The sequence below is a fragment of the Natrix helvetica genome (assembly GCF_964273705.1).
Source record: "Natrix helvetica genome assembly, chromosome: 2".
Taxonomy (NCBI): domain Eukaryota; kingdom Metazoa; phylum Chordata; class Lepidosauria; order Squamata; family Natricidae; genus Natrix; species Natrix helvetica.
The window spans coordinates 134328005-134351242 of NC_138552.1; the positions used below are offsets into that span (position 1 = coordinate 134328005).

Here is a 23238-nt window from a genome sequence, read left to right on the forward strand (position 1 = left end):
CAGTTCCAGTGTCCGTGGACAAGTAAAAATTGTATTTCAGGAGAGATTAGAACTGCAGTTAAGGACAGATTAGAACTGAAAAGCAGAGCTTGGCAGTACTTTGGGATAGAATCCCAGAAAAAGATGTTTTGGAATATGCAGGAATGCGAAGGAAAATAGAATGGCGCTGTTTCTTGTTTATTAAAATTATTATATGGAAAATTATTGTAATAAAATAATGTGTGCGGAACCTCCCAAGTTGGTTGGGGGAGATACTAGTGTGTGAAACCCTGGGGAGTCCTACTTAGGGTTGAGAGTACAAGGCTGGAAGGGTTGAATTGATAATAAGACAGCTCTCTGTGTTTTCCTGGGCCCCACTTGAACTTCTCCCAAGTATAAATTGAATTCATTGGAGTCCCTTTCAGACTTGAGCTTCTAATCCTGGCACTTAAAAAGCAGGACAGGAATGGTGGTTGGGTTGGTTTGTTTTTTTTGTGAATATCCATGAATGAATATTTTCACTGGCATATTCTGGCTGGAGTAAGTTGCCTCCTGTTTGAAGACAACGTGAAATTGACTAGCGCTTTTTCTGAAGGCTATTGACACCAGAAAACCTGACCAATGTGAATATTCCTGGTGCTGAAAGTTTCTTCTTAACAAAATCCATAACTTACCAAAATCCATCAAAATCATGTTTCAGGATGTCCGAGGCACAAAAGAAAGCTGAGAGGGGGGCAAGGAGGAATGAAAAGTGAAGAGCACAATATAAAAGTTGGATATTTCCTTTGGTATACTATACAGCAAAAAGATGCACAATTGCTAATATTACGTTGATCAGATGATAATTGCCCTAACCTAAGGCTAAATAAATCTTTCCTTGGCAGATATTGATGACTGTTCTCCAAACCCCTGTGGGCACGGAGGGACTTGCCAGGATCTAGTTGATGGATTTAAATGTGTTTGCCCACCTCAGTGGACTGGGAAAACATGTCAAATAGGTGCGTATAATAGTGAGGGATGCTATCCCTTGAGCTTATCAGAGAAACCACAGGTTCTTCTCTTCCGTGGGCCAAACTGATGAAAACAGCTTTCCAGATAAGATGTTCAGTCTGTGGAGATTGTTAAATTGCATAATATAACAGATTTTTCATGCGTCCCCGTGAATTACAGAAGAAAATATCAGAGTATCTGAGCCTGTTGTATTATACGAGAAATTCAAATATGGCTAATCTGGGAATCTCTGGAGTTGTTTGAATTCAGAGGAGGAGAACGTCCTTACCATTTGCCCAAGGACACAAGACTAACCTGTGTAGTTATCTTAGCCCTTCCCATCTACCTGCACCGTGATGGGGGGGGGGGAGTAGCCCCCTTTATGCAACTCTTGAGACTGCTTGCTTATCTTGGGATCGGCTGCGATGCATAATTGGTTGCTGTGAAGGGCAAATATTCCTTCTCAAGGTAATGCACTCTCCTGTTTTTCCTTCCCTTTTGGCCTTGTGGGAAAGTCGGGGCATCCCACCGGCCTCATTAACTCATTCTACCAGGAGAATTTGCAGCTGCATTCCAACTTCTGGCTTGATCCTCTGAAGAATGAGTCCCCTGCATTCCGAAGGCCATGTTTTAATCCCAAGGACTGGGGATGCACTATTCCTTGGCTAATCTCCACTTCACTCACCTCTTCCTGCCTCCCCCTTCCCTTTTAAAAGTAATTGCTCTTAATCGTGGGGGCTCAATGCTATTGATGCCATTATGAGAAATCAGAACATGCTTTAGAGATTTAAGCGCAGGACTAGGCAGCCTAGTGCCGTTCCTGAAGTTTTTGGACTGTACTTCCTCTAGTTTGTGATGACAGGCTGCGGCTGCTGGGAGTTGTATTCCCCAATGTTTGGAGGGCATCAAGTTGCCTAGTCCTGAAGTTGTTCTCCTTTTACTTGTGCAATCGTGTAATCTTTCAGAGTCCCCTAGCTTTTAATAAACATGAAGTGCCTGCTGTGAAAACAAGAGAGGGGTGTGTGCTTTCCTCTTTCACTCTACCCACAGCTGAGCATTGAGCAATTCGTTTTCTCTTTTCAGATGCCAATGAATGCGAGGGCAAACCTTGTATCAATGCCAATTCCTGCAGGAACCTGATTGGTAGCTATTACTGCAATTGCATTGCTGGCTGGACTGGCCAGAATTGTGAGACAAGTAAGTTTGAGTGTGTGTGCGTGTGGGGGAGGGGGAGGCTTGGGGGGGGGGGTGAGTCGAAGGGCAAAAGGTTCCAATCGGCACCAAGCTTGGAGTTTACATTTTGTCATAATTCAGCCAGGAGGAAGGTTGGGGGGGCAGCAAGAGTCACTGATGTTTTTAGAAAGGGAGTAGTCAATCTGGCAAGAATAAGAAGCAATTTTATCAGACCCATTAGTCCACAATATGGCTAGGTTCTGATAAGGTGCCTTGAAACAATGATGTGAAGTTTCAGTTTAACTCTACTGGAAGAATTGCTGAAGGTTCCCACCCATTTACAATAACGTTATCTCAAGGAAAGCAAGCAGGAAACTTCACAGAGTTTATCTAGCTAGAGCTACAGAGCCCCCTGATTTTTCTTTTCTTTTCTTTTCAATCTTGGATTTCAGTTGCTGTGTTGCCTTCCCACTCAGCTCGTGTTTTTTTTTTCCTTTTTCTTCTTTTAATTACAGATATTGACGACTGTGTGGGACAGTGTCAGAATGGAGGGACTTGTAAGGTAAGTAATGGTTGATTCCCTTCTGATGGGTCTTAGTGCCAATTTTCAGCAGAGAATAGTGATGAAGAGTGAATAGGCAGCACAGTCTCTTTAGAATTTGTGTCCTTTTTGGCTAGATTTCTGCTAATCTGAGAATGGGATTTGGGGGAAGAGTGAAATTCTCATTATTCTCACTGAAGGAGTCTTTTCTCTCAAAATACGCCTCTGAGGTTCCATCTTTCTCCTTCTCTCTTTTAAATTAAGCTCCACAGTGGACAATTGGAGAAAGATCACATATAATTTTAAGTTCTAGTCTACAAGCAAATCCAGGGAACAGTTTGGGAGGCCTCATAATTGAATTCACAAAAATCAAATTACTTAACCCCCCCTACGACAGCCAGAATTACTCACTTGGTTGAGAAAGGTTGTGGCGCTGGTTGTGGCATGTTATTTCGGCCCAGTGTTCCCGCTGTGAAATAAAATCTCCCCTTTGGAAAGGTTGCCAGTCAAATCTTAAATTCACCATTTTACCCTTTAAATCCCAAGGAATCCAATTTCATACACTTGCCTCTCTCACTGGTCCCATCTGCGGAAGCTTATTTTATTACCACACTGTTTCTGTAGAAAAGGCCTTTTCTGATCATTCTAGAAATGAACGTCAATACCTAATGCTCGTCTACCTTAGTATCATTACTGCTAGTGTCAACATGCTAACCTGCACATAACCATGGTTTGGTTATAATCATGGATAGTTTGCACACACCATAAGCATAATGGGTGGATTTTCCATCAGATTAATCGACTGTGAAATGATCACGTTAAGACTTTCCATGATGCATGAACTAGGCCCTTACATACGAAGAGAAAATCATTTTACACTAAGCCACAAAATGAGGTTAGTGGTAGGCTCCCTTGCAGGGACATTCAACTTCATAACACCCTTCCTATGTCATTTTTCACATTTTAAAAAACTACGCTATCTCATGCTATTAAAGCATGTTCAGCAATCTCAATGTGTGAATGAATAATTTGTTGCTACCAGCAGTTGTTGTTTTATGTTTTAATGTATTCCGTCTTTAGCCTATCCTTCATTCAAACGGGCACACTTCTCCTTCTGCCCTGCTCCCACTGGCTTCTCATTTTAATTCTCTCACCAGTTAGAAAGAGGAGGGCTTCCACAGATGAAACGGGAGTTCAGCCTGACAGATTGTTGCTCACCCACAAATTAGGTGGTGAGCACAAAATGTATGAGTTTTTCTTTTCTTTTTCTTTTCTTTCTTTCAGGAAAAGAGGCTGGGAGAGAAGCCTGAATTTCCTCCCGCTTCAATTCTGACCCTTTTTTCTCAGCTTATCTTAGTAAGGAGGATCAGGCTGTTATCAAAGTGGTAAACATTGTAGAACCAAAACAGGGTTTTATAGTGTCGTGAGTCCATCCTTAGCGTCGTCCTCCTGTAAATAAGTATCTCTCTCCCTTTAGGCCAGGGGTGTCAAAGCCGAGTTCATTTGAGGGCCCCTCAGGGTTCTGTTTGACTTTAGAGGACCCGGGGTGAGTGTGACTAGGGTGGGCATGGACAGCTCGATGCCACTAGTGTTGGGGGTGCCTGAAAGGCCCGAGCTCTGTTTTCAGCTGTAACGGCCTCCTGCAACCCTGTGCCAGTGAAAATGGGCTCCTGAGTGCTGTTTTTGGCTGCGATGGCCTCCTGCAACCTTCTGCCAGCGAAAAACGGAGCTCAGGAGGACCACCTGTGGCCTTCTTGAGCTCTGTTTTTGCTGGCAGAAGCACCGTAGGCCGGTCCTTTGCTGTTTCCAGGGTGGCCCTACAGGCCAGATCTAAGCAACCCTGCAGGCTGAATCTGGCCCCCAGACCTTGAGTTTAACACTCCTGCTCTAGGCTATAAATTTCAGACTGTGTGTGCATGAGTGAACCAGTGTCACTGCTTCATCCTGTCTGGTTAGCTCTGATGATGCAGCGATTCCAGGTCCCCCTGGTTTGACTTGGTTTCTTCCCCGTTGCCCTTTAGTGGATTTGCATCGCACAGGTGGTCCTCGATTTACAGCCATTCATTTTGCAAAGTTTCAGTGGTACTGAAAAAAGTGTGTTACAATCGGTTCGACATTCCCACAGTTACATGATCAAAATTCAGATGCTTTGGTAATCAGCACGTGCAGGATTAGTTCTCGACTTAAAACAGTTCATTAGGGGACCATTCAAAGTATAGCGGTACTGAACAAAAGTGACTTATGGCCATTTTTCACCCCTATGACCATTGTAGCATCCCCGTGGGAATGTGATTTCCATTCAGATGCTTGGCAACTGACTGACATTTATGATGGTTGCAGAGTTCCGGAGTCTTGTGCTCCCCTTTTTACAGCCTTCTGACAAGGAAAGTCAAAGAGGAAACCAGATTGACTTAACGACCGTGTTATTAATATGACAACCACAGTTACTCACTTAACAAATGCGGCAAGAAAAGTCATAAAATAGGGCAAAACTCACTTAACAAGTTTCTCACTTAACAACAGGCATGTTGGGCTCAATTGTGGTCGTACGTTGAGGACTACCTGTATTTACGACGGTCGCAGCATCCTGGCATCATGATCGCCATTTGCGTCTATCCTAGCCAGTTTCTGACAAGCAAAGTCAATGGGGGAAGCCAGCTTCGCTTCACAACAATGTCATTCACTGCAGTGATTCAGTTCACTGTGGCTAAAAAAAAAAGGGTCATAAAATTCAGTATGACTCACTTAAGAACCACTTTATTTAACCGTGGAAACTCTGGCCCCGATGGTGATCATAATTTGAGGACTCCCTCTAAGTCTAAGAAGGGCTTGTGTAGAGTTGTGCTCTAAGACCATCCGAGGACATCAAACGGCCTCTCTGTGTTTTGCACCGCTTGCATGTGTGAATGCTTTGTGTTTATTGGCAAGGTAAGCTTATCTCTCTTTTTTTTTTTTTTTTTGCACCCTTTTACCTTTCCAGGATTTAGTGAACGGTTATCGCTGTCTCTGTCCACCTGGCTATATCGGGGATCACTGCGAGAGAGACATCAATGAGTGTGCAAGCAACCCTTGTTTGAATGGGGGCCACTGCCAAGATGAAATCAATGGCTTCCAATGTCTCTGCCTGGCTGGCTTCTCGGGAAACATCTGTCAGGTGAGGCAGGTTCCAGATAAGAGCCAACTCGGTGCGCAGTTCCTGGGTCTGTAGGCTGAATACCTGCATTCAAGTGAGCAGCGTTAATAGAAGCTTTTTTAAAAAAACAAAACAAAACCACCACCAGCAAGGGTGAGGTGTGGGAATTCATAACTCGGGGAGCGTTTGTATGCATTCATGTTACAAGGGTTCGGTGTCTACTCGGCCTCTGCATGCTGTTCGATAACATTATTTTAACGAGGCTGGTGAGAGCTGCATTGTGTCTGGCATGCACAGGCAGTAGAGGTGGCAGATAAAAAAAAAGGTCAGATTCCACATTTCCTTCCTGTGACCGTGGGAAGAAGATGAATAAAGCCTTTGACTTAGATCCTCTCTTCTTTCCTCCCTCTCCACCATCACTGACAGTTGGACGTAGATTATTGCGAGCCCAACCCTTGCCAGAATGGGGCCCAGTGCTTCAATTACGAGAGCGATTATTTCTGCAGCAACTGTCCGGACGATTACGAGGGCAAGAACTGTTCCCACCTCAAAGATCACTGCCGCTCAACTCCTTGTGAAGGTATGCTGTTTGAACCTTTGCGCTAGGAAGTGTAGCAATCGCTCATTCACCGGAGACAATGATAGATGCTCTTCATGCAGAGTGTCCCAAGATCACCTGACCAAGATGTCTGTCTGATATGTCTGGTGACTTAGCGCAATCAGTGCTGTGTTAGTAGGTTAGCGGGCGTGGGCCATGAGGCAACATGGGTCCTTCAGTCCCCATTTAGTGTGGTTACACTGAATATTAAGTTTGTTGTTGTTAGTTGCGAAGCTGTGTCCCATGGACAACGTTCCTCCAAGCCTTCCTGTCCTCTGCTATCCCCCGGAGTCTTCTACTGCTTCAGTGACTCCATCCAGCCACCTCAATCTCTGTCGTCCCCTTCTTCTTTTGCCCTTCATCTTTCCCAGCATTAAGCTCTTCTCCAGTGAATATTAAGTTATGCCCTTTAAATATGTATATTAGCAGCCATTGATCTCCTGCTGTTTCGAGGAGGAAGACCCAGTAACTTTAACATGCATTTCTAAGCAGGTTTAAAAACTGCAGAATATCCCAGCTCTGCTCACTTGGAGAAATCCAAATCAAACCCATCCGATCCCAATTATCTGCTTCGAAGCCCATCCTAAAATTGTTTAGTGCAATCCTCAGCCTCCAATGATCCCTGATCTAACTGGAAAAATAATCTGGCCTTCCTGATTACATGATACTCTTGATCCTAAAGAGTTGGGGATACTTAGAAAATACAAAGTGCTTTAGAATCATCTTTTGCACTACAAAAGGGATTTTTAATATCAATATTGGGAGAGTCATAAGAGTTTACTGCTCTTTGGGACTGAAGATCGCATACCACATTCTGGAAAATATTGGGGCTGGGTGGAAGCCATGGCAAGTGGATATGTTCAAAGTAGAAAGTGGTGAGGTCCAAAGTGGAAACCATTTTTCTTCCCCAGTTGAACTGTGTTGCATTTCTTCGTCTACCCTCTGCTTTCTTATCAAGGTTTTAAAACGGGAATATCCAATTTTGGCAATTTTTAAGACTTGTGGATTTGAACTCCCAGAATTCTCCAACTAACCATGCCTAGGAGTTGAAGTCCACAAGCCTTAAAAGTTACCGAGGTTGTGGAAAACCCTGCTTTAAAACCTAGTTTAATTTGAATGTACTTTCCCCACATCAGCAACAACCGTGAAAAATCCATAAAGCTGTTGGTAAGACAGTGAAGACTCATGTTTGCTTGCTTGTCTCTCTTTTGCAGTGATTGACAGCTGTACTGTTGCTGTTGCTTCCAACAGCACCCCAGAAGGGGTTCGTTATATCTCTTCCAATGTTTGTGGCCCCCACGGCAAGTGCAAGAGCCAAGCAGGCGGCAAGTTTACTTGTGAATGCAACAAAGGCTTCACTGGCACCTACTGTCATGAAAGTAAGATTTGGAGATGCTTATCTTGATTCCTCTCATTTACATCCAGATTTGAAGCTTCTTGTGTAAATAATAACATTTGTTTTTGGGACATGGTATTGGCCCTCATACATCTTGTCAACCCTGCCTGAGTTCTCTTTTTCCTGCAGTGAATTGAGACTGGAGCCTTGGGAAAATTGTTTATTAAAACGTCCCTGCCCTTGAATATTTAACTTTTTAATAAATTATAACATTAACTTGGGCATGTGTACAGAAGACTTCTACTAGCGTACAGCAAACTTAGCTTGCCCTTTTTATTGACTGCCTTACATAATGTTTAAAGCATGGCGGGGGGGATATTAAGAATAACCTGTTTTTTATTAGCCTGCTTTCCTTTTTTTTTTTAACGAATGGCTAGGCATCATGGTACAGCAGTTGCATGTTGAATGAAACAGATTTAATCTTGATATCTCTAGGAACAGGGTTAAAATAGTTTTCTTCGGGGGACCCGGCGTTTTTCAACTTACATTACCTGTTTAATTTTTTTAAAGGGCACCGTCGGTCTACTCATCTCCTTTTCAATCCTTGTTTTGCAGATATCAATGACTGTCAGAGCAACCCGTGTAAAAACGGGGGCACGTGCATTGACGGCATCAACTCCTACAAGTGCATTTGTAGTGACGGCTGGGAGGGCACCTTCTGTGAAGCAAGTAAGCGGCTCCTCCTTTTCCAGCAGATGGGAAGATGATGGAAGGGAGGAGAAATCTCTTGCAAACACCATGGGCTTCATTAATTGAGTAGCCCGCATAGATATTGGGAGAATTGGGGAATTTCTGAAAAAAATAGTTTTCTGAGTTTGTAGGCTACATACAACATTAGAAGTTGCAAGTGTATATTCTACCCCAGGTTGTGGAAATAGTAAATGAATGTTTTATCCTGCCCACTTTTGTATCCTCCTTCGTCTTAATTTGGACATTGGACTAGGCAAAGAGGAATTCATTCTCTTTTCACAAAGCCAAATAGTTGCTCTTTTTTACCTCACATTTGAGCCCATCCCACAAGCCCTTTATGTGTTGATGCTTTAGGTTTACCTGTTTGTTTTTCTTGCTGTTGAGATGCTCAGGATGGTTGTCTTACGTTCACCTCTCCCTAAATAGCTGAGAGCCCTTATTTATTTATTGCTTTTATTTACTGAAGCTTTTATGCAGCACAGAGCAGTTTACCGAGGATAAATAAAATAAGAGCTATCATAAAGCATGAACAGAAACGAAACAATAATGCCCCAAGGAATGGCTTCAACATCCAGATCTATAGCAGTGTATAAATTTGGAACAATGTTCCAGGCAGCCAAGGAGCTTGGGAAAGTTTTCCCAAGCCATTTGAGGGGTTTTTTTTTTGCAGAGAAATCTGTGTATAGTTCCAAGCCATTGTTGCACCACTGGAAGGGTAATTTTTGCATTTCATTTTTCTACTCACTGTGAGCTCACATAAGACATGAAATAAATGTTCTTGAACAAAAAGGATATCCTGTACAAGAGAAACTTTCTTCTAGCTGTCCTTTTGCTCCGTCTAGTTATCTGTGTGCCTGAAGTGCCCTGTCTAAACTTGCTATATGGTTAAAGGAACGTTGGCTTCCAGTGATCTAAGTTTAGTATAAAGTTAATGTAGCTAAAGTACTGGAATGCTTTCATTACAAGGCAAATAAAGGTAGTCCTCGACTTACAACCACAGTTGAGTCCCAAATTTCTGTTGTTAAGTGAAACATTAGTTAAATGAGTTTTGCCCCATTTTACGACCTTTCTTGCCACAGCTGTTAATGTAAATCGCTGCAGTTGGTAAGTTAGTAACACGGTTGTTAATTGAGTCTGGCTTCCCCATTGACTCCCCTTGACAAAAGATTGCAAAAGCTGTTTCCACGACCCCGGGACACTGCAACCGACATAAGTATGAACCAGTTGCCAAGCACCTGTTCATGAAGCTGCTACAGAGGTCGTATGTGTGAAAAATGGTCATAAGTCACTTTTTTCAGTGCCGTTGTGACTCTGGTCACTAAATGAACTGTTGTAAGTCGAGGACTAGCTGTACCCTAGGAGCTGAATAAATTGCTGACATATTTTGCAGAGCTACACTTGAGATATTTTCTTCTCCTAACTCCATTAGGCATCCACCAGACTTACATTTTATGAACCTTATACCCGAAAAGAATCTTTTACCTTTTGTATGTCATATTAATGTTGTCCTCAGTTTTAATTTTGGGACAATAATACTAACCTTAAGGGGAGTTTGCCACATGCCTGCAGTGTCTCCAGGACACCCATTTTGGCCTGGAAAGGGTGTAATTATAAGGTCTTGTTTTTCATTCCAAAGGACCAGCAATTTTGTCAATAGTGAGAAAAGCCAAAAGGGAACACAGGGACGGAGTGCAGAATAGGGGCGATAGGCATCAAGATCTTGCGGCATTTAATTCAGGAATTACAGGCTAGGAAGAGGAAGAGGAATATGCAGGCGAAGAGCGCTCTATAAATATTTTTAGCTTCTACAGATGAGTAACTAACTGACGTTCTCTGTTATCTCCAGATATCAATGATTGCAGTAAAAGCCCTTGTCACAATGGAGGGACGTGTCGAGACTTGGTCAATGACTTTTTCTGTGAATGTAAAAATGGCTGGAAAGGGAAAACTTGCCACTCACGTGAGTTGTTTTTAATAATTTCCAGACTTAACACTAGTGGTATTCAGAATGTTATGTTTTGTGCCGGAATTCACTCAGTAAGGTGATTGTCTTCAGAGTAGAAGGTGGGTTTCTATTCCTCTGCCCTTGGAAGTGTTCAAAGTGCCCTGTGTCCCAAAGATGCTTTTTTTTTCAAAAAGAAACTGGACTTTCTTTGTTTTTGCTTGAAGATCTTCAGAAGCTTCTTGGATGAGAAGCAAAATGTCTTTGAGCAGAAACAAAGGAAGTCCAGTTGCCTTTTGAAAAAGCACCTCTGGGACAGCCATGACCTGGATGACTGAGAATCCCCATAGACAAAGCATCCTCTGGTTCAAGGCCAGCTGTTTTATGAACGCCAGTGTTGAAGTTACATAATGCCAATCTCTGCCTTGCATGAGTTCAGGACCCATTTCTTTTCACAACCCTGCATCATTTTGAATATAGGGATCAATGGGGAAATGTTAATACAATACAATACAATAGCAGAGTTGGAAGGGACCTTGGAGGTCTTCTAGTCTAACCCCCTGCCTAGGCAGGAAACCCTATACCGTTTCAGACAAATAGCTATCCAACATCTTCTTAAAGACTTCCAGTGTTGGGGCATTCACAGCTTCTGGAGGCAAGTTGTTCCACTGATTAATTGTTCTAACTGTCAGGAAATTTCTCCTCAGTTCTAAGTTGCTTCTCTCCTTGATTAGTTTCCACCCATTGCTTCTTGTTCTACCCTCAGGTGCCTTGGAGAATAGTTTGACTCCCTCTTCTTTGTGGGAGTTCTTTGTTCCCAGCCTCAACCTGATGGTGCCCTTTTCTCAACACCTTCCCTATTTGTTAGAAAAGTCCATCAACATTGAGGGACCAGGGCTTATATTGGGGAGGGGGAGGACAGGAAGCGGGCGGGACACAGCTCATATATGCTATTAGGACTGAGTGTGGGAGAAAACATTGCGATAAGCTTTAATCAATATCTTTTTTGGGGGGGAAAAGGAGTGTGTCAGATCCTGATGAATTTGAAACTAAGCTGAATGCAGCTGAACCATTACCCCATTTTAACCATTTTGGGTTTTTAAAAGTAGAAAAGAAGGACTGTAAAGTTGATCAAGGTTAAATATATATGTGGTGGTCTTTCCAGTGGCTCTTAATGGGAATTTCTTGACCAGGACAGAGTGACAACCCTTTAAAAATTTGTTATAGATAGGATTTGGGAAGAATATCAAAGTTGGGTTATCTGGTTAAGATTGAACTAAGATGTTAATTAAGATTGAATTAAGATGTTCTTCCTGATATGTGTTAAATTTATGAAAGAAAAGAAAGAGAAAATGATAAGAAATTAACGTGGGATGCTGTTTGAAGGAATCAAAGATTAAGATTCTTTACATGTTGCTTCTTGGTAGCTTTGACTAGATTGAAATGAGGAGGCTTTAAAGATTTGTTTATAGATAAGAGATGGCAAAAGGGGAAAGGTTGTATTTTTAGAGGAAATGATAAATTACTGTATTAAAGAAAAGAAATATGTAACTGATTTATTTGATTGAGGTTCAAATAGCTATCTTGTTATTTCTCTTAATGGGCTTTTGCTGATAAGGCCTGAATTATGAGGCTTTATAATTTGTTTATAGATAGGAGATGGAGAAAAGATCTTTTATTGAGGAAATCATTTCTTCATCTTTCTTCTTTTCTCTTTACGTATTCTTTTCTTTTTCTCTGCACTTTTGACTATAATGTCCTTTTCTCTTATATATTACTGAGAGAAAATTGACCCTTTGGCTTTTTCCCCATCGGGTAGGTGACAGTCAGTGCGACGAAGCCACGTGCAACAACGGAGGGACGTGTTACGATGAGGGCAACGTCTTCAAGTGCATGTGCCCTGCAGGATGGGATGGAGCCACTTGCAATATAGGTACGAACCAGTGGGTCCTCGCCTTTCCTTCTCCCGAGGTGTGGGCCAAAGAGACAGGCAGCAAAGCTTTTTATGTTTTTTTTTTTTTTGCAGCACGGAACAGCAGCTGCCTGCCAAGCCCCTGCCATAATGGGGGAACATGTGTTGTAAGTGGAGAGTCTTTCACATGCGTCTGCAAAGAAGGCTGGGAAGGACCTACGTGCACTCAGAGTAAGTTCTCTCCCCCCCCTTCTCTCGCTCTCTCTCTTCCATAAATACATCTAGAAGGGCTTTGTTGAGCCAACGGTGCTCTGGGGAATTGGAGATTGAAACCAGAAATGGGAAGCTGTTGGATGTGGGACCTGAACCTCACCTCTTTCCTTTGGCTTTAATGACAGTGTAGGATGGAGCTTTGACCTGGGCCTGAGAAAAGTGGCAAACAGGATAAGTGGAGGCAGATGTGGACTTGCTCCTCCACATGGCTTTGCCTCCCTCTTCCCTCGCAGCCACCCTTCAAAACAGTTCCCTGGGAGACTCTTTACAGCAATCCTCCTCTTGGATGTCTACCAAGCTCTGGATTGCACAAGAATCCCTCTATTTGAGACTAGATACAAAAGATAGCATTTTTTAATATTCTAAATATCCATCAGTTGAGCTCAGGAGTTCTATTTATGTCCATACTGAACCCTGTTTTTCTGTGGGGGGAAAAATCAGTTCTGGCTGGTATTTTAGCAGGATGATTTTTTAAAAAAATACTTGTGTATATGCATTAAATCTGGGACAGCCCTGTAGTGGTTGCCACTGTTAAATAACTAAGAGTCTAAAAGCCTTGCCAGTCACTTCAAAAGCTGCAGAGAGAAAGAGGAAAATTACTCTGTGTGAGTAATAGAGCTTTGAAGGAGGGCTTCTCATTTACTGTACAGAAGTAGAATGTTGTCAGTGGTTTGTTAATTGAAAAGTAGTCAACAAGGCTTTTTTAAAAATCTGTGTGATCCAAATTTCCAGCTTAAAGAATGAAACCAAGATTTAGAGGCCATCCACAAGAAAGTCCCCTCACTCATGCATTGCCCAGCTTCTCTTACCGTACTTTCCCCTAACTTTGCCTTTCTTTGATCTCCCTGCAGATACAAATGACTGCAGTCCACATCCTTGGTAAGTCATTTTCTTGCATCTGAATAAAGCCCAGAGGGGAAAAAAGATGAATGGGGAAAGAAATGCCTCCACCCAAGCCATTTCCTTTTTCCCTATACTGTCATCGCTATTTATGCTGTAGATACCTTTACTTGGAACAGAGTTCCCCAAACTTTTCAATTTTACAGATGGTGGGGGGGAATAGTTTGCACATGTGCGCATGCGTAAATGGGGATGTGCATGCGCTAACCTGCACACCACTACTGCGACCCAGTTCCAAATGGCTCATGGTCCAGTAGTGGGCCCCGACCCGGGCTTTGGCCACCCCTGACTTAGAAGATTCCATTTTATTAGTCATGTGTTGGATAGGTATTGCCTCTCCTTCCTCCAAAGCCATTGAATTTCTCTGAAAACATCCCATCAAATTCTTCAAGACTTCCTTGTTTATTATTGTTCTATTAAATAACAAGATGATAAGTCAGCACACATTGTATATAACTGTGAATGGCGAACCTGTGGTATGCAGAGCCCTCTCTGTGGGCATGTGCGCCGTCGCCCCAGCTCAGCCAGTTGATCATTGGGTTTCCGAGGCATGCATGCGTGCCTGCCCAACTGGTCATCGGGTTTCCGGTGCTCTGGCACTTGTGTATGCGCACACATGCACCCATGCCTTCCGGTTTGGGCACTCTGTGCCAAAAAGGTTCGCCATCAGTGATATATAACTATATATAATTACCTATGTCTTGTTCAGCCAGTGCAATTTGTAGTAGAATACAACTCATTTGTGTGTGCTTAGATTATTTATTTTATTTAGCGTATGGCAAATACATGGATTTATAGTTGTTTATCCGTAGAGAGCCAGGAGTTCTACAAAGATGCCTGGCTGCCAACTGTATGTTTAGAATAGTTCATATATAGCAGGGGTGTCCAAACTTGGGAATTTTAAGACTTGTGGACTTCAACTCCCAGAATTCCCCAGCCATCATGGCTGGGGAATTCTGGAAGTTGAAGCCCACAAGTCTTAAAGTTCCCAAGTTTGGACATCCCTGATATATAGAATGGGTTATAATGGACAATCTGACTTTCCAGGCGTCATTGGCCTTTAAATCCCAGGAGCCACAGATGGCGGAGTCGATGTTAAAGAATGCTAAGGATTGTAGTTCAAGGCAGCAAGGTTGCCTCTTTTAGAAATCTATTACATTGTGAATGTCACCCTGCACTTTGTGGAAGTAAAAACCAAAAGATTTTTCATTATCTTTTTTTCCCCTCCTCCCCTTCTCTCCATTCATTCCTCCCAAACAGCTACAATAATGGAAACTGTGTGGATGGAGAAAATTGGTACCGCTGTGAATGTGCTCCAGGTTTTGCAGGTCCTGACTGCAGAATAAGTAAGTTTTTAGAATGGTTTGATTCAAAAACGTTGGTTTAAAGCTTTGCAAATTGGCTCATTTGAGTAATGGTTGCCATGGAATTGGTCTTCAATTCAATGTCTTTTCTGTGGCGGCCTTGCCCTATGGGAACATTTTACCCCCTGAAGTTTGGCGGACTTCCACCCTTTTAGTCTTCCATAAGGCTTTAAAGACCTGGCTAATCTCCCAAGCATTGGGAGATTAGATGATTGCACATCAGAATTGACTGGCACCAGTTTTTGTTGTTTTCAATGTTTTAATTGGTTGAGTTTTCCAGTTCTTAAAATATTTTATTATGACTCTTAATTTTTGATTGGGACCCAGCCAGAGTTAGTTGAAAGATAGGACGCCTGTATAAATGTTTTCAATAAATAAATAATCACACAACCGTAATAGAACCCCACAAATTAAGAATGTGCGATGTAGAAGTTCTTCCTTATTTGTATTCAAAAGCTACCCGGTTTTTTTTTTTCCTTCTGAATTGGGCCCACAAGAGTCATAGTTTCCCCCTTCCAAGGAAAAAACATTTCAAGAGGGGCTGCAAGGGGTAAACATTTCACTCTACTCTTCCCTTTCCTCCTGAGAATGGACTTTCTTATGGCCAAGAAACTGCTCAGAAGGAAATGTTCTCTAATTAGAATACATTTTGCCTTGGGCTCAGACCTTCAAATAGCGAATAGGGTTCCTTGTCGATAGAAACTTACCAATAAAAGCAAAGCTGTACTTCTTAAGAGACAGAAATCCAATCAGGTGTGCAGAATACAAAATGTAATTGAAGCTGTTGTTATCAGACAAGTCGATATGTTGAAAGGGGCATTGTTAGCCAAAAATCTAAGATCATTATAATAGCCCAATATAAGATTCCTGCATTATGGAACTTCTGAAATAAGTATTTGGCGTTCCTTTTAATTGTTGTTGTTGTTGTTGTTGTTGTTATTGTTATTATTTTATATAATAGGTGTATAAAAATAATAAATGTAATGCAGGGGGTTGTCAGCTAATGGTCAGTGATTTTTGTGATCATTTAAAGCCACAGTGGCCACAGAATGGATGTTTTGCATCCCATAAAACACTCCCGGCCATAGTAAATGGTCGTGCCACCGCCACCCAGTCACATGACCGCATGCTTTATAACTGGTTGCAGCATTTTGTGGTCAAGTGACTGGGATTATTTATTTATAAAAATTTTATTGTCATCCACCTCATTTGATACAGAAAATAGGAGCAGTTTATAGCAAAAAAAATAAATGCTCATTCCAATGAATGGGTTCGCTTAATGACCGTTGTGTTAAAAACTGTGGTGTTTGCTTAAAAACCACTGTGAAAAAGGCTCTAAAACTACTTCTGGTCATATGTATGCCTCATCTTACAACTGCAACAAATTACGAGTGTAATTCCAGGCTCAGTTACGATTGCAAGTCGAGGACTGTCTGTAATAAACCTATTCATAATAAAAGCAATCAAGGTTTACAGGCTGATTAAGACTCTCGATCAGGAGTGAAATTCAGCAGGTCCTTCTCAAGAACCAGTAACGGAAATGTTGAGTAGTCTGGAGAACTGGCAAATACCACCCTCTGGCTGGGGATGGAGATTTTGCAATATCCTTCCCCCAGGAGTGAAAGGGGAATGGAGATTTTGCAGTGTCCTTCCCCTGCCACGCCCATCAAGCCACGCCCACAGAACCGGTAGTTTAAAAAAATGGAATTTCCCCACTGCTCTCGATAGTTCGGGTAAAGTGTGTAAACCGATGAATTGCATGGATTCCTCATCTTCTTTCCCCTCCAGATATCAATGAATGTCAGTCTTCACCTTGTGCTTTTGGAGCTACATGTATAGATGAAATCAATGGATATCGCTGTATTTGTCCACCTGGCCGTGGTGGTCCCAGATGTCAAGAAGGTATTCCATGTCTGATTTAAATTGCATAATCCTAGTTAGCTGCAGCAAAATGCATGGTCTAAATTAGGAACTGTGGTGCCACTTATGTTTTAAAAGCCGTCTTCCTCCTTTTGGATCAATTATTAGGCTGAATAGCAAGAGCACTTAGACTTATATAACGCTTCCTGGTGCTTTACACAGCCCTCTCTAAGCGGTTTACAGAATCAGCATATTAACCCCAACAGTCTGAGTCCTCATTTTACCTCAGAAGGATGAAAGGCCGAGTCTTTCTGGTTATGGGTAGAGTTTGCCTGCAATACTGCATTCTAACTACTGTACCACTCCGCCTTGTAGACAAGTATTCTTCTCTGTGATGGGACATATTTCATTTAGCTGGGAGCAAAGATGTGTAGATGATTTTCTTGTCTTGCCTTCCTCCTGTGTATTTCATCTAAAAAGTCTCCTGAATCAGAGGTCTTGAAGATGAATCCCTTAAACGCTTTTCTGACTTAGTTTCAGGAAGACCCTGCGTTGCCAGTGGGCATATTATTCCAGATGGTTCAAAGTGGGATGACGAATGCAACAGCTGTCAGTGTGTGAATGGAAAAGTCTCCTGTTCTAAGGTACCATCTTGTAGATCTCTGAACCAACAGGCTGCTTTGCTTTTTTTCCTCCCTGTTTCAGGTGGGCACTTAGCAATTAACTGTTCGATTATCTCTAGGTCTGGTGCGGCCCAAAGCCTTGTGTGGTAAACGCCAAGGGCCACAGTGAATGTCCTGCAGGCCACACCTGTCATCCTGTTAAAGCTGATCACTGCTTTGTCCCACCCTGTGACAACGCGGGGGAATGTTGGCCATCGAATCAACAGCCGGTGAAAATGACCTGCAGTTCTGATTCTTACTACCAGGAACATTGTGCTAACATTACCTTCACCTTCAACAAAGAGATGATGACTCCAGTAAGTTAGCCCATTTCCAGAGAAGGACCCAAGAAACTCCTAGCAACAGTCTGCTTTGCAGTAGCAGTCCTGTTTCACCTGTGATCTTAGAGAACCAATTAAAAAAAGATCCTTCTGCACACAGTGGTACTTCAGGTTTCTCCCTAGCTGCCCTGAGTGTCTTCCATGTGGCGGCTTTCTCATCATATCTTTACATCAAGTCTTCAACAAAATGTAGGCAGAGATGACTCCTGCAGGGCCGAGCAAGCTTGGGTCAGCAGTGACTTAATTTGGTTTTCTTATTGCCAAAGTCAGCAAAGTGCCTCAAAGCCATTTCACTTATTACTTTTTTTTTTTAACCAGAAAAAAAACCCTCTAGGAATATAATTGCAAATGCACTCCTCGTGCAAGTCTCCTCATTGGGGAGCTACAATAAGCGTGTCTCTACTGAGTTTACTTTTGCAAGCTCAGGTTGATTGTTTTATAATGATCCCTCTTTGCTAAATAGCAAATAACAAGAATATACAGCTCCAGTTATAACATGGAGACAAGGAGTCTTGTGTAACTACAGCCGGATAAAATGAATGATTCATAATCTTCTGCGGTCGAGATTCTCATGCTTTCTTGCCTATGCTCTTTCCCCCTCCCTCTCCCCCCCCCATAGGGTCTGACAACCGAGCATATCTGCAGCGAGCTGCGGAACCTGAATATCTTGAGGAATGTTTCCATTGAATATGCTCTCTATATCACCTGTGAGCCATCGCACTTGGCAAGCAATGAAATTCACGTGGCAATTGTAAGTCTATCTCTTTAGCCTGGTTTTTGAAATGTCTGGAGGAGATTTTCCCCCAGCCTCTCTGGAGGAGAGAGAGAAGGACGAAAGAGGGCTTCCTCTTGCCATTTTCCACTGCATTGGAGGGAATTAATTCCAAAATCAGGCTCTCTGCCTTTTGTTTTTCCTTGTTTGTTGTTGTTTTCTAGGATAAATTTCTTTACGCAAGAGCGGCTTTGTGTTAGCCACCTTGGAAGCTCGATAATGGGATGTTGTAATCTGAGCTAATAAAAGAAACACAGTGGGCATTTTTTGTAAATTCGGCAATGCGTTTGGATGTATTGAAGGGCTTTGAAAAGTAGGAGGGTGGCTTTAATTCTATGTAATTAATAGTCTTGTTTTTGCTGAATTAGCGGAATCCAAGCCTCTACTGTATTGATTCAAACGAACGCTTCCCACATTGGGTTACCCTGGGTTCCATACTGTACTCAAAGGCCTTTGTCTTATTTCAAGTAGCAGCTGATTTTTAAACTCTGCCTTTCCTAAAATATAGCTGTACTGTTCTCCCTTCAGTCTGCTGAAGATATCCAGGAGGAAAATAATCCAGTAAAGGAAATAACTGATAAAATTATTGATCTGGTCAGCAAACGTGATGGGAATAGCACCCTTATTGCAGCTGTTGCAGAAGTCCGGGTCCAGAGGCGGCCAATTAAGAGCAAAACAGGTAAACCAATTGCAGAGGTGGATTGTTTTTTTCTTCTTCTTAAACTAAGAAGACAAACTGGTCTCTCTTAAATCTGCTTTGGAAGAGGTGCCTTTGCTGATTGTAAGATAAAAGTGTTTCCAAATATAATAGTAGTTCTAATACACGGCTTGAAATTATTTTGTTCAGTTTGTACCCGGAGGCATCTTTAGGTGTGGGGATCAGAAAAGGCAAGCTGCCAGCCACACAACCAGTGCCCCACTCCCTTTTACATGCATTGGGGAGGCTTTGATTGTAGGAGATGACCAGGCTGAACTGGAGGGAGGGATCAAACGCATCATCAGTCATGAGTCCCTACAAGAGATCTTAGTCCAGCCCTCCTTGAATTTCTTTCTTATCTCCCGCTAATTTCACTTGACCGTTAGTTGGTCAGATTCTAGTAGAGAGCTTAAGCTTGCAATAAATGTTTATACTCATTTGAAGCTCCTGAATCTCCCGATTTCCCTGGCTTTTGACGTGGATTGCACAATAACAGTCAGCCTTTTTAATTTTGTTTTATTCCCCTTGTGAATGCTCCTGTTTCTATCTGACAGGAGCGGAATCCCCTGTGGCTTGTTCCAATAAATGTTGTTCTTTGGTAGAGCTCAAAGTTGAACTAGCCCTATGAGAACCATAGATATAAACTCCTCTTGTTCTCAGATACTGAAATTTACTAAACATTGTCCCATTCATCAGCTTTTGCAAGTGGCCTATTGAGTGAGTAAGATACTGGTTTTGAATGAAATGGGGAATATAATTAATAATAATGATAATATTAATAATAGTAATAATTAATAATAATTAATAATAATATATTGCGACCTGGCCATCGAAACTACACAGCTATGGATGAAACATGTAACAGTGATACCCATTGTCATCAGGGCACTTGGTACCATGTCCAAGAATTTTATAAGTTACATCAACAAATTGCAGCTTCCTGCAATAACACCAACGGAACTGCAAAAAACTGCCCTACTCGGAACATCTTATATTTTAAGAAGGTACTTGGTTGATACCTAGGACGCTGGCAGCAAACTGTATCAACCATTAGCACCAGTCACTGGTATTTGTAATGCATTTATGAATGTTCAGTTGGCTGAGTTTCATGTTTAATGAATAAAGTATATTAGTATTAGTATTAGTATTAATGATAATGATAATAATATAAATAGTTATTAATAACAATAATAATAATAATAAATGTGTATGCAACATGATTCTGGCTGGTTCACAACAATCAAATTAAAATATAACATGAGCAATGAAAAGATAAGTGCAAGGAAGTGAGGGTCCCCCTTTCGCTGAAAGCCTGAGTGAAGAGCCAAATCTTCACGGCTCTTTTAAACAACAGCAATGTGGCGGGCATATCGATCTTGGAGGGCAGGAACCTAGTTCTAGAGGGCAGATGCTCCAAAGTCCTGAGCAAAGACATTGTTTAATCAAAGGAACCTAGAGCCTGTCAACACTAGAGGATCAAATCAGCCAGGCAGATGTTATGGGTGACAGGCAGTACATAACCAGACCCTATACCATGTATGGGTGGCCTCAACCGATTGTTGAACTAGCATTACAAGAAGAAAAGAAAAACAAAGCTGCTTGTAGAATGTTAATTAGGCTATGTTGATAACCCTTAAGGAGGAAGATCAATATCCGATATCAAGGATTACATGCAGGCTTAGTAATACTTAAGCCACACCTTTATAAATCCATGAGGCATGTTAGACATAATTAGTCTGGATTCCATTGATTTTGGTAGGTTTTCTCTAAATGAGACAGTCTGGACCCGAATCCTGTGAGCCAATTCTAGTTAGGTCAACCCTTCAAAATTTCCCGTGGCACAATCCTGACTCTCTAACGTAAGAAAAAGGAAGCCTTCCTTGATCACAGCTTTGGTACTTAAAAACTTGTGCAACGTCGTAGCCTACACCTTTTAAAATAATTTTTAAAGTTTAAAAAAGCTAAGGAAATCGTTAGCATGGGGGAACTTTTTCTACCATGAAGCCCCCTCCCCCCATGTCCAGTATATTGGAATTCAACCATCAAATTCCAGGATCAAATTTGACATTATGAAGCGCCAGTTTGGGGAAGGTTGGCAATGAGGTCTGTCATTCAAGGAAGGAGCAGCCTCCACTTGTTGAAGCACTAATGGTGAACCTCAATTGCCTTCCAGATTTCTTGGTCCCGTTGCTCAGCTCCATTTTAACTGTGGCTTGGATCTGTTGCCTGGTCACTGCCTTTTACTGGTGCATCCGGAAGCGGCGAAAGCAGAGCACTCACACGCACACCGCCTCGGAAGACAATACCACCAACAACGTGCGGGAGCAACTGAACCAGATCAAGAACCCCATAGAGAAACACGGGGCCAATGCTGTGCCGATCAAAGACTATGAGAACAAGAACTCCAAAATTGCCAAAATAAGGACACACAATTCAGAGGTGGAAGAAGATGACATGGACAAGCACCAGCAGAAAACCCGATTTGCCAAACAGGCAACCTACACGTTAGTAGACAGAGATGAAAAGCCACCCAACGGCACGCCTACAAAACACCCAAATTGGACAAACAAACAAGACAACCGGGACTTGGAAAGCGCACAAAGTCTAAACCGAATGGAATATATTGTATAGCAGACAGCAGGTGCTGCCGTGCAGGGCCTTTACCTATCAATCTAAGGCAACTCGGAGCTTGTAGTTCTTAAAACGGTTGTGTAATATTTTGAGTCTAAGGCTATTATTTGCTTAATATCCCTGTGTTAATTTAAAGTTTTGACAAGCTGGCTTACACTGGCAGTGATAGTTGCTGTGGTTGGCTGGATTACCAAGTGCTGCATTTCACATCTATGCAAAACTAGTCAAAAAAGTGCCCCCTCTGTCAATTCAGCCGCAGCCGACGCATCCCAGAAAGGTTTCATAAGGAATCGCTAGGATTTTATTTTGCTTTTTTTTTTCCTGGAGTGGGAAAGAAATATATACATATTGGTGGGTCTGTTCGTTTTTTTGTTTTCCCCCCCTCCCCTTCCTTCTCTCTTGAGACATCGCAGTCTGTAGTCTTAGAACAAAAGGTATGTTTTATTTATTTATTGAATTAGAGTTCTTTTGTATATTGGTTTTATGGTGACATGCAACTAGTTCTGTATTTGAAAGTGCCTTTGCAGCTCAGAACCACAGCAACTATCAAAAAAAAAAGTTTATTATTTATTTTTTTATTGTAATTTTTTTTTTTGTTTCGTTTTGTTTTGTTTGCGGGAAGGGAGGGACCAGGAAGATTCATTGTCAGCAGTTGCTGGTAAAAAAATAATAATGAAGAATTGAGAGGAAAATGTGTCAAAAGTAGAAGTTTGTATAGTTATGTAAATAATTCTTTTTTATTAATCACTGTGTATATTTGATTTATTAACTTAATAATCAAGAGCCTTAAATATCATTCCTTTTTTTTATTTATATGTATGTGTTTAGAGCTGAAGGTTTTTCATAGCATTGTATTGCTTATGGCTTCTTTGCTTTTTTTACCTTTTTTTGTTGTTACATGTTGCCTACATGCCAAAATTTAAATGTTCTGAATTTTGTTTTGTCTTATTTTTAATTTTTAACAATAGGAAGGGCTTTCTAGCCTTCGATGCTGACTTTTTTGTATGATGTCAAATGTGTCTCTTTTATTCCTTTGGAAACATCTTCCATAGTATCATATACTTTTTTTGTAAAATACCAGCCAAGGCAGTTAGATCTAGTTTTTTTTTCTCTCTCTCTCTCTCTCTCTTTTTCTGGCTGCTTTAAAGATGGGGTGGGAGGGAAGGAAGGAAAGGATGACAGACAGATCACCTGCTTCAGAGCAGCTTAAGGGAACACTAAAGGAGCTATAACTTCTGTAGATGAAATGTGAGAGTTGTGAGTGGTTGCATGTAATTAAAAAGAAAACAATTAGTGTGTGAAGTTGGAAGCACCAAAATCTTACTTTGTAAACTCTTGATTTCCCCCCACCACCAAAAATAGTATAAAACTGAACCACCTGTAG

General features: G+C 41.7%; 1 protein-coding gene across 1 annotated transcript in view; it reads left to right on the forward strand.

Moving 5' to 3' along the window:
• JAG1 (jagged canonical Notch ligand 1) overlaps positions 1 to 22922 on the forward strand; it is a 59114-nt gene extending 36192 nt beyond the window's left edge. The window contains exons 9-26 of the mRNA XM_081940619.1: positions 864 to 977; positions 2053 to 2166; positions 2658 to 2704; positions 5664 to 5837; positions 6243 to 6396; positions 7629 to 7793; positions 8366 to 8479; positions 10347 to 10460; positions 12262 to 12375; positions 12469 to 12585; positions 13479 to 13506; positions 14788 to 14873; positions 16680 to 16793; positions 17286 to 17395; positions 17494 to 17730; positions 18374 to 18505; positions 19055 to 19205; positions 21397 to 22922. Of these exons, the coding sequence (XP_081796745.1) occupies positions 864 to 977; positions 2053 to 2166; positions 2658 to 2704; positions 5664 to 5837; positions 6243 to 6396; positions 7629 to 7793; positions 8366 to 8479; positions 10347 to 10460; positions 12262 to 12375; positions 12469 to 12585; positions 13479 to 13506; positions 14788 to 14873; positions 16680 to 16793; positions 17286 to 17395; positions 17494 to 17730; positions 18374 to 18505; positions 19055 to 19205; positions 21397 to 21854 (2543 nt within the window). The 3' untranslated portion in view covers positions 21855 to 22922. The remainder of the gene's footprint in view (positions 1 to 863; positions 978 to 2052; positions 2167 to 2657; positions 2705 to 5663; positions 5838 to 6242; positions 6397 to 7628; positions 7794 to 8365; positions 8480 to 10346; positions 10461 to 12261; positions 12376 to 12468; positions 12586 to 13478; positions 13507 to 14787; positions 14874 to 16679; positions 16794 to 17285; positions 17396 to 17493; positions 17731 to 18373; positions 18506 to 19054; positions 19206 to 21396) is intronic.
• Positions 22923 to 23238: the final 316 nt, after the last annotated feature.